General features: G+C 48.2%; 2 protein-coding genes across 2 annotated transcripts; one reads left to right on the top strand and one right to left on the bottom strand.

The window, feature by feature from the left end:
- Positions 1-72: 72 nt before the first annotated feature.
- Positions 73-4512, top strand: gtf2a1l (general transcription factor IIA, 1-like; the record flags this gene model as incomplete). The annotated part of the gene is made up of 9 exons (XM_084458894.1): positions 73-210; positions 614-716; positions 848-888; positions 1411-1504; positions 1599-2428; positions 2692-2844; positions 2890-3036; positions 4142-4231; positions 4405-4512. 9 exons carry the CDS (start codon positions 73-75, stop codon positions 4510-4512), a joined length of 1704 nt encoding a protein of 567 aa, XP_084315020.1.
- Positions 4513-5824: 1312 nt separating this feature from the next.
- Positions 5825-13696, bottom strand: LOC311326055 (lutropin-choriogonadotropic hormone receptor-like; the record flags this gene model as incomplete). The annotated part of the gene is made up of 12 exons (XM_084458893.1): positions 5825-6361; positions 6739-7324; positions 7560-7625; positions 7858-8046; positions 8664-8738; positions 9494-9562; positions 9853-9927; positions 10214-10288; positions 10430-10504; positions 10781-10855; positions 13281-13352; positions 13521-13696. 12 exons carry the CDS (start codon positions 13694-13696, stop codon positions 5825-5827), a joined length of 2070 nt encoding a protein of 689 aa, XP_084315019.1.
- Between the last annotated feature and the right edge of the window lie 407 nt (positions 13697-14103).

Here is a 14103-nt window from a genome sequence, read left to right as displayed (position 1 = left end):
GCAATTAATAGGTGCCGTCCAGTAGGCTATTACAGTTAGCCGAGCTGTTAGTCGAATTTAATAATTTAGCAAATGTTTACTAATTTACCAAACGGGAACTCCCGTCTGCCGAAGCTCTACCTGTCCATCATAGACGATGTGATGGCGAGTATGCGAGAGCTGTTCATGGAAGACGGGCTGGAGGACCGGGTCCTGGAGGACTTGAGGCAGGTAAATAAACCAGGTTAACTATTTGGGCATAACCTAGTGGTGACTAAAGAAGTGGAGATAGGCTACTGTAGCAGAACATTTTAGTTTTTACATAACTTGTGTATAGATTATTTTTGTTTTATTGTTGTTATTGTTACACATAGTCCTGTATGTTTTATTGTAATTCTGTCCTGTTTGTAACTTAGTGTAACGAGTGCTGAATGATTGTGAACAGGTCACACTTGGAAAATGAGTCCTCTGAACTCAACGTGTTTTTTACCTGTATAAATAAAGGTTAAATAAAAATAAAAAAAATTAGTGGGTATACCTACATGGATAAAGTGGGTAGCCTAATGGGCTACTATACCCTCCACTACACCTCTGGACAGGCTAAGTCATTTTAGTGTCCCCCTCGTGTCCTCAGCTCTGGGAGTCCAAGGTCATGCAGTCCAGAGCAGTGGATGGATTCTCCAACTTTGTGTTGCAGCTCCCAGATAGTTATGGCCAGACCATTCAAAGGTCTACAGGTAGGATACCGATATGCCAATGGTGCTGGGTTTCAGTTACAAAAATACAGGTACAATAATCAGTTTTGTTAGTCTGTGTCCCCTTCAATGGCACCGCGCTCTTCCCTCCTCTGTCCCTAATTCCTCCCTAGGCTCAATACTGATCCCTGCATGTCAGAGTTTTACCTCGAAGGTAAGTGTCATCTGGCTAACCTTAATGTTTGCACCTTGTGCACATAGTCATTTCAACCACATTTTGAATGTCTGAGAGAAGTCTAGATTATGAATCTTTGGCCATGGGAAATACATCAGCCCAATCAGGTTGTATTGTGACATTAGTAGTCTAGTTAATGACCAGATCGAAGACTGGAACAAGCTGGATCAGGGTGACCCAAACACAATGGATGAGACACTTAAATTACAGTAGATACGGCTCCGAGCACATAAAAGAAACCAATTAAAGTTTCTGAACTTAAGCATCCAATGGTTTAGCCTAGTCTACTCTCGTCTGCTGTCAGAGGACACATGCAAAACATTTTTTTGTATTTGCATCATGTAAATGAATAGGCTATTTAACTTATATGGAGCATATCATTTCTAACTGTAGGCCCCCTAACAAAAAATAATAACCTGACGCTCAAGCTTATTAAGTTCTTCCTTGTTGTGCAAACTGTTTTTGTGTGAATGTGCGTTTATTTGTTTTTTTGTTGCTTAGAACACTCCAGGGACGCTGACCACCTTCTCTCTCCCCCCGGAGATGAGCTACCCTGTCCAGATCCCAGCTGGAGTCACCCTGCAGACTGCCTCAGGTGAGACTCGGTACTACAGCCGTACGCCCACGAACCGTTATTAAACACTTTAATAACTAGTAGACCTTTCACTCTTCCCCTCTGCCCTGTCCAGGTCAACTGTATAAGGTCAATGTTCCAGTGATGGTGACCCGGGCCCCTGGCGGCCACTGCCCCCTCCCCCAGACCTCCAGGAGTGTGGTAATGAGGAGAGAGGCCCCTTCCCGGCCTGCCCCCTTCCAGCCTGTCAACCGGCCTCCCTCCCAGCCAGCCCCCCGGCCTCCCTCCCAACCACCCCCCCGGCCTGCCTCCGTTGCCTCCGTCCCAAAAACCCAGCCCCCTCAGAGGGCAGAGCAGCACCCTCTGTCAGTGACGTTCACCAGGCCTGCCTTACGTGGACCGGAGGTAAAGCCGTCGCTAGCCCAGAGTTGGGCCACGCAGCTCCCTCACACTCATCGGGCTCACATCTCGCAGTCCCAGGGAGCCTTCTCTGTGGCTCCTACCCAGCTCCAGCTACCTCCCCAGCCCCAGCTCCCTCCCCAGCTACCCCCCCAGCCCCAGCTACCTCCCCAGCCCCAGCCACCTCCCCAACCCCAGCTACCTCCCCAGCCTCAGCCCCAGGTGCAAGTCCCAACCCAAACCGTGGCCCAGCTCCCTAAGGAGGATTCCCCAGACAGCCCCGATGATGGGGAGTTCACCCTGGAGGGTATAGAGTTTAGTCCCCAGCCCCTGGATATGAGCATGTCCACTTGCCTGTCCAGTGGCCAGCTGACGGGGTACGAGGCCAGGCCAGACCAGAGCCTGGCCCAGGGGGCAGAGTTCAGTAGCAGCATCATGGAGGAGGTGGAGCAGATGGTGAGGAAGGAGCACGGAGCTGACATGGCCGACATGACGGAAGGCTTGGTGCTGCCAAATGCGGATGGTTTACCGGAGGGTTCTGCCAAGGTGAGACAGGAAGCAGCAACACATTCCCTCTAATGAGGGCATGCTTGGCCGCTTCCTTTCCTCGGTTCATTAGCACTTCTCTTAACGGGTGCACATTGACCAGCCATGTGTTAGGAACTTTCATTGAAAATGAAGGAATTAGACTTTAGATCTTCATCTGTGCTCAGTTTGTTTGTCTGAGAACGTAGTCGATGTATACTGTACATTTATAGTTCCATCTCTCTCTCCTCTTTTTCTCTATCTCTCTCTCTCTCTCTACACAGCTGGATCTGGACCTGCTAAGAGACTACAACTACAATGACCTGTTAGACCTAGTGCAGCTAGATGGGCCTGTGGACACCTCCCTGGATGAGGAGGGGGTTGGAGGGCGGGAGGAGGAGGAGAAGGGGGGTGGAGACATCAAAGAGAATGGAGGGGTACTGGGGGGGGAGGGGGACGGAGGGAGGGTGGAGGAAGAGCAGCAGGAGGAGGAGGAGGAGGCGATGGGGGAGAATGAGTTCCTGAGAATGATCAACGCGGAGGCCCTGAGCGCCCTACAGGATGCGGAGGGGGGCAGCGACGACTGCAGCAGCAGCTTCGATGGTGACAGTGACGAGGTGGAGGATGAGGTGAGGGGGAGGTGGAGGACTGGGTAGGAAAACGACTGGGAAGAGACTCAAGTCTTGTAAAGATAGAAGGCCTAACGAGCACCATTAGAGGGGGCTGTTGTATCGCTGTATCGATGCTCATCATATGTTTCATGGTTTGTTTTGCTTATGGCTCTGAGCATGACTAAACCCAGAGATGAATCGTGCTTAGATGACTGGTGAAGGAAACCTTAACCTGACAGCCTGGCTCTGAGCTGGGACTTGGTTCTCTGGTGGGATGAATCCCAGGTTCAGCTCTGCTTCTCTCTCTCTCTCTCTCTCTCTCTCTCTCTCTCTCTCTCTCTCCTCTCCTCTCCTCTCTCCTCTCTATCTCTAGCCCTCCTCTCTCTCTCTCTCTCTCTCTAGCCCTCCTCTCTCTCTCTCTCTAGCCCTCCTCTCTCTCTCTCTCTCTAGCCCTCCTCTCTCTCTCTCTCTAGCCCTCCTCTCTCTCTCTCTCTCTCTCTCTCTCTCTCTCTAGCTCTCCTCTCTCTCTCTCTCTCTCTCTCTCTCTAGCTCTGCTCTCTCTCTCTAGCTCTCCTCTCTCTCTCTAGCTCTCCTCTCTCTCTCCTCTCTCTCTCTCTCTCTCTCTCTCTAGCTCTCTCTCTCTAGCTCTCCTCTCTCTCTCTCTCTCTCTCCTCTTTCTCTATCTCTCTCTCTCTCTCTCTCCCTCCTCTTCTCACATGAGCACTCTTGTCTCTCTCTCTAGCTCTCCTCTCTCTCTCTCTAGCTCTCCTCTCTCTCTCTCTAGCCTCCTCTCTCTCTCTCTATCTCTAGCTCTCCTCTCTCTCTCTAGCTCTCCTCTCTCTCTCTAGCTCTCCTCTCTCTCTCTCTAGCTCTCCTCTCTCTCTATCTCTAGCTCTCCTCTCTCTCTCTCTCTCTCTCTCTCTCTCTCTCTCTCTCTCTCTCCCTCTCTCCTCTTCTCACATGAGCACCCTTGTCTCTCTCTCCCTTTCTGTGAGCACAGACATGGAATTAACAAACCATATCAGAGTACCTCTCCGGATCCATAAGTGTATTCAAGGTAGAGAGGCTGCTGTGTTGTGGGCGTGTGGTTCATCTGACCCCCATCCTGGTCTGTCTGCCCCAGGACCCCCTGAACTCCGGTGATGACGTGAGTGAGCAGGACATCCCAGACCTCTTCAACACAGACAACGTGATCGTGTGCCAGTATGATAAAGTAAGCAGATGGTTGACCATCCTGTTGCCAATGAAATATAACGTAATTACATTCCCTGATAATTCCTTGTCCAATGATTTACTGTTTTGAACAAGAAGCAGAATAGAGCAGAAATGTGGTTTGATCCTGTGTTTTTAGTCTTTGTGTACTGATGATCTTTCTTAAATGGTCAGATCCAACGTAGTAAGAACCGCTGGAAGTTCTACCTGAAGGACGGGGTGATGTGCTACCAAGGGAAGGACTACGTCTTCTCTAAGGCTGTGGGCGAGGCCGAGTGGTGATGGACTCACGACCTGGTTAGAACACTCCGGAAACACAGCCTTCCTCCGCCCTCCCTTTGACATATCACTGATCTGACATGACTGGATAGGGGACAGCTAGAACATGCTTACACCTATCCAATGACATTAGATTAGCATAAGGAGAGGGGAGGCAGGTTGCAGTTCAAATTAGAGCTCGGTCTGTATTTCACCAGAGCAGATTCGCTGTCTTTCAGGAATGTGTCATTGGAGGACAGTGGATGAGATGTTATAATTAGAAAACGGAAGCTGCTCAGTGAGCTGGAAAAATCTAGTATTGACTTGTGAACAGAAAGAATGTGAACAGAAATGTTTGGATGGAAAGCACTATCTAATAAGCCAGCACTGAAATGTAAATGGCTTTTGAATTGCTCTTTATGAATTAATTTATATGAATGTATTTATTTTTTCTCATTTATGGTAAGCCATTAAAATGATACTGGCTACATTAGTCAAGTCATCCAGAACCTTCCAGTCATTATGGTGCTTTGTTTCATTATAATGGGTGCTTTCAAATTAATTTCATGTTACGTAACTTTCTGTTCTGATAGGCGAATATTACTTTTTGTTTGGCATTATTGAACCTTTCATTTGAATGAATATTTCTTCCTTGGGTACCCTGTCTGGATGTTCAGTATTGACTAATGTACTTTCAACACATTAATGTTCCTCTGTCTGCATACAATACAAGCATCCAATACTTTCTCTGGAGGTGACTGTTTATTTAGTAAACATTTTGTTTCTCAAACTTGTACCAGTGGTACAGTCACATCAGTCTGTAATTTTTCATGAATTATTTAGCGTGTATTGACAGTGCTTACTAGAGCCACTAATCTGTTGATGCTGCGGTGTTGTCCTGGGTCCAATCGTGAGGTTATTTAGCTAATGGGCTGGATGTTTCCTTGCTCAGTGTAGCTTCAGCTCCTCAGGCTACGCTGCCCTGTGAGGGAAAGGATGTGATGAATGATGCTAATGGGCCAAAGGGAGAGGAAAGATAAACGGGGATCATTTGAAGGTGGTCAGTGTCCGTATGAGATGTTGGCTAATGATTAAATCTGAAGTCAGTTTGATGTGAGTTAAGCTGCTTACTGTAGCTCGGCGCGGAACCTCATCGCATGTAGTTCCCATGAACTGAGGATAGTATTTTATCAATGTTTTATTAGAAAATACAGATATACAACTGAAAATGTGCAAATATGTACAGTAGACAATTCAAAGGCCAAAACAATCATGGAATTTAGAATTTGGCTTATTTCTCATTGCAAAAAAGAAAACCAAAGTTTCCTTCTCTGGGTCATGTGGGTCCTTTGAAGAAGCAGCCCTGCATCTTGATATGGTAGGCGTAGAACCTGAGGGAGTTGGGCTTCCTGGGCGGGCCGGGGTGGGCGTCCATGCCCTGGGCCCGGTAGAACTCCGCCCTGTCCCGGCTGCAGCAGAAGACGCGACTCAGCAGAAGATACACATCTCTGCGGAAGGCGTGCGTGGAGATGGTGTAGAGGAAGGGGTTGCACAGGGAGTTGAGTGGGTAGAAGATGATGAGAAGGATCTTGGAGTGCGACACGGTGATGAGCGGCATGCGCAGGGCGGCCGAGATGGCGAAGAAAGAGATCGGCGCCATGCAAAGGAAGTCGGTGAAGATGAGCACGGCCATGCGCTTGGCCATCTTGGCGTCACAGTGGCGCGTGGCGAGGGTGGGGTTGTGGACGCTGAGGTAAATACAGACGTAGCAGTAGCAGACGAGCAGGAAGGCAGACACGTTGAACAGCAGCACGGCCACTACATACACCTGGGCAGCCACGCCTTCAATGTCCATGGGCAGGCAGATGCTCACCTGCAGAGGCGGAGACACATCGAATCAAACTTTATTTACACAGCATCTACAAAAGTCCAGATACAAGCTTTATTGTCCGACATATTTACATGAGACAAAACAAGGCCCTGAGCCCTTATTTCCTACCACCCTGCCCTCCTGGGAAGATCTGTTATGACAGGATTGGTACCAACGTATAGAGAAGTGCATGTTTTCACCTATCCAGTCACGTTAGATCAGATATTACCCCAAGGAGGGGAATAAAGAAGGATACATTAGAACTTTGGGCTGATAAAACGGCCACATTGACAGATCTGTAAATGTAAACATGCACACATGTAAATCTAATTAGATTTGGTTTGTTTTGCCATAAAGAGCCGGACCCTCCCCCTTCTGACCTTGGAGTAGCTGCTGACCCCCAGGACAGGCAGCAGGGCGGCCAGCAGGGAGTAGCCCCAGCCCGCCGCCATCATGACCGCCACCTGCCGCAGACGCAGCTTCTTGTCGAGCCGCAGGGCGAAGGTGATGGTATGCCAGCGCTCCAGCGTGATCACCGTCAGCGTGTACACAGACAGCTCGCTGGCGAACACCGTTAGGAAGCCTGCCACGCCGCAGCCCGCACCCATCTGCCAGTCGGTGGCGTGGTTATAGTACTCCCGGCGGGAGAGCTGGTCCATGCAGGCGATGAGCAGGAGGTACAGCCCCATGCACAGGTCCGCCACCGCCAGGTTACACATCAGGAAGCGGGAGACGGAGAGCTTCTGGCGGCTGGACAGCAGGATGAGCAGGACGCCCAGGTTCCCGGCCACGGCCAGCACAGTGACCAGCCAGGTGAGGGCGCGCAGGGAGGAGAAGCCCAGGATGTCCTCGCAGGGGTTGAACGCGTCCGGCTCCGGGGTGCAGGAGATCTGGGAGCTGCTGCTGCTGGAGCAGAGGTCGGAGTAGTCCTGGTCATACTGGTCAGCGGACTCGTCTGAGGGGTCCCTGGAGGAGATGAGGGGGGGTAGAGATGCACATGATGAATATGAAAGGGCTGACCAATGACAGGTCAATCAGACAACAGGCATATTTCTACAGACAGGTACATGGCATCATATTGGTCCTTAGTGGGCAAAGGGTCAAGCTACTGTATAGTATGTGATTCAGCACTGGTAAGATAGCTAACACCTGTTTTATCAATTAGGAGATATATGCGTTGATGATTGAGAAATATTCCTACGTGATTTCTGATGACAGGTCCTTGCAGAGGCTGGTAAAGTTCCCCAACTGTTTCAGGAAGGCCTCTCTTTGGAGACAGACAGGGAAAACAGATGACTGGTGAATAGAGGTGTGCGTCCGCATGCTTGTGTGTGTGTGTGTGTGTGTGTGTGTGTGTGTGCGTGCGCGTGTGCGTGTGTCTGTGTCTGTGTGTGTGTGTGTGTGTGTATGTGTGTCTGTCTGTCTGTGTGTGTGTGTGTCTGTCTGTGTGTGTGTGTGTGTGTGTGTGTGTGTGCGTGTGTGTGTGTGTGTGTATGTACCTGTGCTTACGTCTCCAGGTGTGGAAGGCGCAGCAGTGGCTGGCGTAGGTGAGCTCTGCCTCCTGCAGCTCTGCCAGGCTCTCTGGAGAGGGGAGGGTCTTCAGGCTGGGCGTGGCGCGGGCTCTCAGGATCCTCACCTGCCCCAGGCCCCTGTGAGGGAGGGAGCCCAGCGCTGTGGAGGACACGTCCCTGGAAGAGACACACACACACACACACACACACACACACACAGACAGACACACACACACACATACACGCACACACGCACGCACGCACGCACACACACACACACAGACAGACAGACAGACAGACACACACACACACACACACACACTCCCAGTCAAATCATAAATCAGAATAACCCCATAAAGCATTAATCATCTAGGACATTTTACTTCAATAGAATAAACATCCTGCTTCTACTGAACACTGACCCTCACCGATTCAACCACCACCACTGCTGCTTCTTCCCTGGGCTGTAGTATGGCTGTCAACGTTTATACAGACACACAGATAGTACCTAAGGGAATCTAAATACTGGTAGCTGGTAATCAGAGAGACCTTGTGGGACATGTGTTGGCAGAACAGTCCTGGGCCAAATTCCAACTCATCAGTACTCGGGGTACTCATCAGAAACTCTTGGTTGTTGGTTGTTGACACAGACCTGGCTGGATATGAGCTGACTGGTAGTCAGTTGTTATGCAGTGGTAGTGTTGCTAACGTTTACTTCAAAGTGTACATTTCGATGAATTCAATAGTTGATCATATTGACACATGGCTGAGTGAGAGGTTGGTTCCTGGCTTACAGAGTGTGCGGTCCTGATGCTCCTTCGAAGGCGTCATGGTGGATCCGACTGAGGTAGATGTTGTTTTTCAGGTCTCTGGATAAGAAACAAGCACATGCACTCACGTCATGCCGATTCAAAGCATTGAAAAGGAACAGAAATCGATTGAGAGAAAGACTTGTTTGTTTAGACTCCTGCGTGGCGGGATGCATCTCAATAAAAAAAAAAAACAACACCAGCCAATCAGTGTTTCGTCTGACAGGAAGTTTATTTACAGGTACACTGAGTTTCTGAGATTAACCAAAAAGCCTTCAAACTCAGCAGAGCGCAGGGGAACAACACAGCCCTGGGCCTGCCAGTCAGAATGAGGAGCAGCTCAGCCCAAACAGGCTGGTGGCAGAAGCCTGGGACACACAGACTTGAGGGATCTGGACTCGTGTCATCGTGACTGGATCTGACCACGTCTGTGATTCTGAGGTGCTCAGACCTCAAGATTAGTCAGTTGGCCCAGTGTAGCAATTGCAGTCTTGCCAATCAGCTTGACAGACATTTTGAAAGACCCGAAACTCAGTAGTGGGGCGGCTGTAGCTCAGTTGGTAGAGCGGGTCGTTCAATGATCGAAGGGTCCGTGGTTCGAATCCCAGCTCCAACTGTCCACATGTCGAAGGGTCCTTAAACAAGACACCTAACCCCAAATTGCTCCCAATGAGCAGGTTAGCACCTTGCGTGGCAGCTACCGCCATTGGTGTGTGAATGGGTGAATGAGAGGCCATTGTAAAGCGCTTTGAGTGCCGCTAAGGTGGAAAAGCGCTATATAAGTGCAGTCCATTTACCATTTAGTGGCTACTCACAGTTCATTCAGCTTGCTCCCGTTGAAGGCGTGAGATCTGATCTCCTTGAAGCCATTCTTGTACAGGTTCCTGTAGGAGAAGCAGATTCACAGGTGTCACTTTGTAGGTTGGAGTCCGGATCACAGCTCCAGACTGGCGTTGGACCCAACATTCAACAACAGAAACATGTCACTCTCCACCTTGGGCCTGGGGGTTACCTGGACTACCTGAGTCTAGGTTTCCTCAATCAATAATTACATCTAATGTAATTATTAGTAACGGAACAAACACGTATAGAAACAAATTCCCTCCTCAACCAACTAGACCAATGAAATATTTGTGTGTGGATGTGAGCGATAGAGAGCTGGGCTCTTTCTTACAGAAGGTAGTACTGAGTGACACCCTGGAAGGAGTTGGCTGGGATGCTGTCGATCTGCATGTTGTCTGCCATCTCCCTGCACACAGGACAGACACTGTTAGCACTCTAAATACAGAGTTGCATCAAATAATCCTCTTTCCATAACTGCTTCAGAGGTTCATATCGTAGATAAGATGGAGGCAGGTCCATGCCTCCAGCCCAGTGCTTGGGTTCCAGACACACATACATAGAACAAACCTCTGAGGTTCTACAGGTTCCACAGTACGATTGTTTCCCCCCAAAAAACATGACCTCCAGAGCAAAGCCTTTTTTTCAAATAAAGGTTTTGTTGGATTCGATCTCCAGGTTCCAACTCTACTCACAGGGTGAAGAACATGTCCAGCGATGAGATGGAGGAGAAGTCTGGGAGGTGTATCAGCCCCGTGTTGCAGATACTCCTGGGAAAGAGGGATGAGAGAGAGAGAGAGAGAGAGTGTGGGTTTGGGGGGGGGGTGAAGAGAGGTGAACCCTACGTTTTTGAGACAGTGTGATATCATGCAGACAGAGAGAAAGCCCCATCGATAGGACAAGATGCTCACAGGTATCGGAGCTTGGGCAGGTCGGTGAAGGCTCCTCTCTCGATGGTGGTCAGGCTCTTAATATTCTGGATGGATCTGTGGAGAGAGAGAGGACGGAGAAGCAGGACACACTGTTACACACGAACATGGGCTCCCTCTGCCTGTATCCCAGCCCAGGAACCCTGCTACACCCTAACCTTCTACTGGTGTATGTGTTGTTGTTTTAGAAGGAAGATGCACTTGTGAGTTCTGGCAAGTAGTAGTACGTTGGCTCTTCCTACGTTAAATGCAATTATTGTTATTTATCGCTTTGTATAAAAGCGTCTGCTAAATGACTGTAATGTAATGTAATGCTACTGTGGAGGCTCTTACATCTCTGTCAGGCTGTGGAGGGACACGATGGCCTGGCGCATGATCCTCCTGATGCTGTTGCTCTGGGAGATCTCTCTAAAGGCACAGACACAGACACAGACACGTCTCTGAGGCACAGACACAACCACAGCTGCATTTCAGTATCACGTGAAAGATTGTCAGACCAACGTCACAAAAAAAGATCAGACCAGCAACATAAGAAAAACCGACACCATTCAAATGACAGGAACAGCTTCTCTTCAATGAGGGGTTCCTCTTCAAAGCACGATGGGGATTTTAAGCATTCAATTAAAAATATGACTACTATAATGTACTATTAGTCATGCAGCATACAGTTCATAACATCTTCAATGTTTTTCTTGTCTATCCACGAGAACTGCTGCTCTGCTGCTTGCAGCATGATCTGAAATCTCATTTCCAGTTTTCCATTTTCATTACAAACTATCTTCTCGGGCAATCTGAAGTAAAAAGGGAATCTTGGGTGTGATTTTTTGCTGTGTGCTGTATCTGGGTCAAGCCCAAATGGAGAGAGGGTCAGAGGGTGGTACAAAGTTGATAAACACATGGCAAGGAGAAGAAGGCTGGAATTCTAACCTGCCCTTGACAGCTGCCCCCAGCCCTCACCACCTCCTGCTCACACAGCTCTCAAAGTCTCTTTCTCTCCTCCCCCCAACCCTCCTGGTTGTAATTATACTTTTATAGTGTGCTGCTGCTCTATAATTACCTATGTTTTCCTCAGATTTGCATCATTTAGATTGCATCTTAAAGTATCATCTTAGGATAATCACTGAGTCACCTGGCTCTATCTGTAGCTCCCCTCCCATATTATGTACAACATCATAATTACCTTTTACTCTCGCTGCCATTAAAAAGCAATTTCAAATCATTCACCACTGGAGGCCTCATCAGGGTTTCCAACCTGCGTCATTGGTGATGTAGCCTCCTGACCTCCCTGCCTCCACACACAGTGACCCAGGTGACAAACGGGGACACATGGGGGGGCCCGAACTCATCACACTATCAGGGGAGCTGCACCAATCATACACACCTCTAACCCAGCAGACTATCCAGGGAGCATTACCCGGGTATAAACCATACAGACCTCTAACTCTGTAACCGAGTGAAACGTGGAGCGCTGACTGTCATGTCATGGCGTCCCTATTGGCGCAAATGTCAGCGCGTCCGTCTCACAAGCGGGAAACTCGGGTTCGAAATCCTGCCCTGGGCATGCCGAAACAGATGGGTTATATCAGCAGACTAGATGGAATCCGTTTTAATGTACAGAACGTTCCGGTAGGTGATCTTCTTCAGGTACAGAAGCGAAGTGCTTCTGTTTCATTCACCATGTGATGTCTAAAAGAACCCAGCGACTAATCCCAGAATCAGCCTAACTCTGAATGAAGAGGAAGTCCTCCGTTGTGTTTGAAGACTATCTGTGTCTATCAGCAGAGCATCAGAGCGTGATAAGGCCTGGCCTTGGAGAGCTGGGGAAGCTGTGCAACACTGACTAAAGGACATACAGTTCCTTTGAGATAATCTCTTCAAAATAGGAGGCTATACAGAACCCTTTTCAGGTCTGTACGGTACCATATAAATCGTTTTCAGGCCAGGAAGAACGCTTTACATCCAAACAGCACCTTAAGGAACCGAAGAGGGGTTCTGAAATATTAGGGTTCTATCCAGAACCTTTTTCAGAGGGTTCTTCTATTGTGACAAGCGGTTGTACATAGCACCCTTTTTTCCCAAGAGTATATAACCCTGATGACCATCCTCTGAGCCCTAGCTGTACATGTCCAGGTGAGAACTCTGATGAGCTCAGCATGTGGGTGTGAGGCCATCGTGTGAGTGTGAAGCCATCAGACACCTGGGAAACCAGCTACACATGACCTGCCATAACATCCCAAAATACTCTCATCTGCAGTGCCACAGAGTTAAATTGACCCTGGGTTACGTAAGTTAACCCAGGGTCAATCTATGCCTTCACAACTCAGCTGATTCTATGAGGCATTTTTACCTAGACCACTGGTTTACAAAGATACAGATTTTAAAACAGCCAAGAGTTAAAGGAGTAGTAAAGGGAAAATGCATGTTTAGCCCTGTTTTAAGGTTACTTATGATCATATACAATGGTTCAGATCAAAACATTGACAAAACTAGCACTTTTGAGAAAGTCTGATAATTGCTCTACCACAAATCAAGAGTTTAACATGTTTTTGAATGATTTTTCACGGTGCCCACCCACATCCATTGTATGACCAAAACGGTGGTAGAGCAATTATCAGACTTTCTCAAAAGTGCTAGTTTTGTCAACCTTTTGATCTGAACCATTGTATATGATCATAAGTAAACTTAAAACAGAGCTAAACATGCATTTTCCCTTTACTACTCCTTTAAGATGACATTAAATAACAATTCGTTCTTTAGCCTAATGAGAATGTAATTGAGATTTAATTAATTTCAGGAATCAATATTCAACAAGTTTCAACATTTCAAAACTTACATTCTTGACACATTGGTGAGCCCACTGAAAGCACCGCTTGCGACTTCTTTCAAAGGCAGATGGGAGAATCTTCTAGAAATAGAATGTTAAATAACAATTAGAAAACCTGATAATTTATGAAACATACTGTATAATCCAGGCTGCATGGACATTATAATTCAATCAATTTTTCTTTACATAATCAAATTGACTTTGTTGTTCCCCTTACATCACTTTACAAGTAAAATAATATCTACTTACAATACATTACTTTGACTGAATGCTGAGGACGCTGGGGCGCTCAGCTGCGTGTCTCTGGTGCAGAGCAGCGTCTCAGCGGAACACCGGCAGATCTCTGGACACGTGTAGGTCCAACCGGAGCGCACGTTCAGGACACCGGACAGCGCAAGAAGCAGCCACACCATCCGCGGGGCCATACTGTAGCCTAATGCTTCTACCTGGACAAGTCCGCCAATCTAGCTCCAAAGTTTCCCTTGAAAATCGACAGAGTCCCTTAAGGCACACTGTTACCTCCTCGACAGGGCAGAGCAAACAGGGTGTTATCTGTTCCAACTGCGCGCTCCCAGTGGGAGGCTCCTGGAGCCTCGCCTAACGCGTCACTCAACCGCCACTCAACAGGGTTACCAGTGCCCCCCCCCCCCACCTAACCCGCCAGTAAAGTTGAACTTTCAATCAATCAATCAATCAATCAATCAATCAATCAAAGCTTTATTTTTCTTTGCAAATAGGAGGACAACCTACAGAGAGAGTTGCAACATTTAAGCCACCATTTCTCATATTGACCACTATTTTCATCAACGATATAGACGGTGCAAATAGCTGA

The sequence above is a fragment of the Borostomias antarcticus genome (assembly GCF_949987555.1).
Source record: "Borostomias antarcticus genome assembly, chromosome: 25".
Taxonomy (NCBI): domain Eukaryota; kingdom Metazoa; phylum Chordata; class Actinopteri; order Stomiiformes; family Stomiidae; genus Borostomias; species Borostomias antarcticus.
The sequence above is the reverse complement of the archived record's forward strand: the minus strand, read 5'-3'. Positions and strand labels throughout refer to the sequence as shown.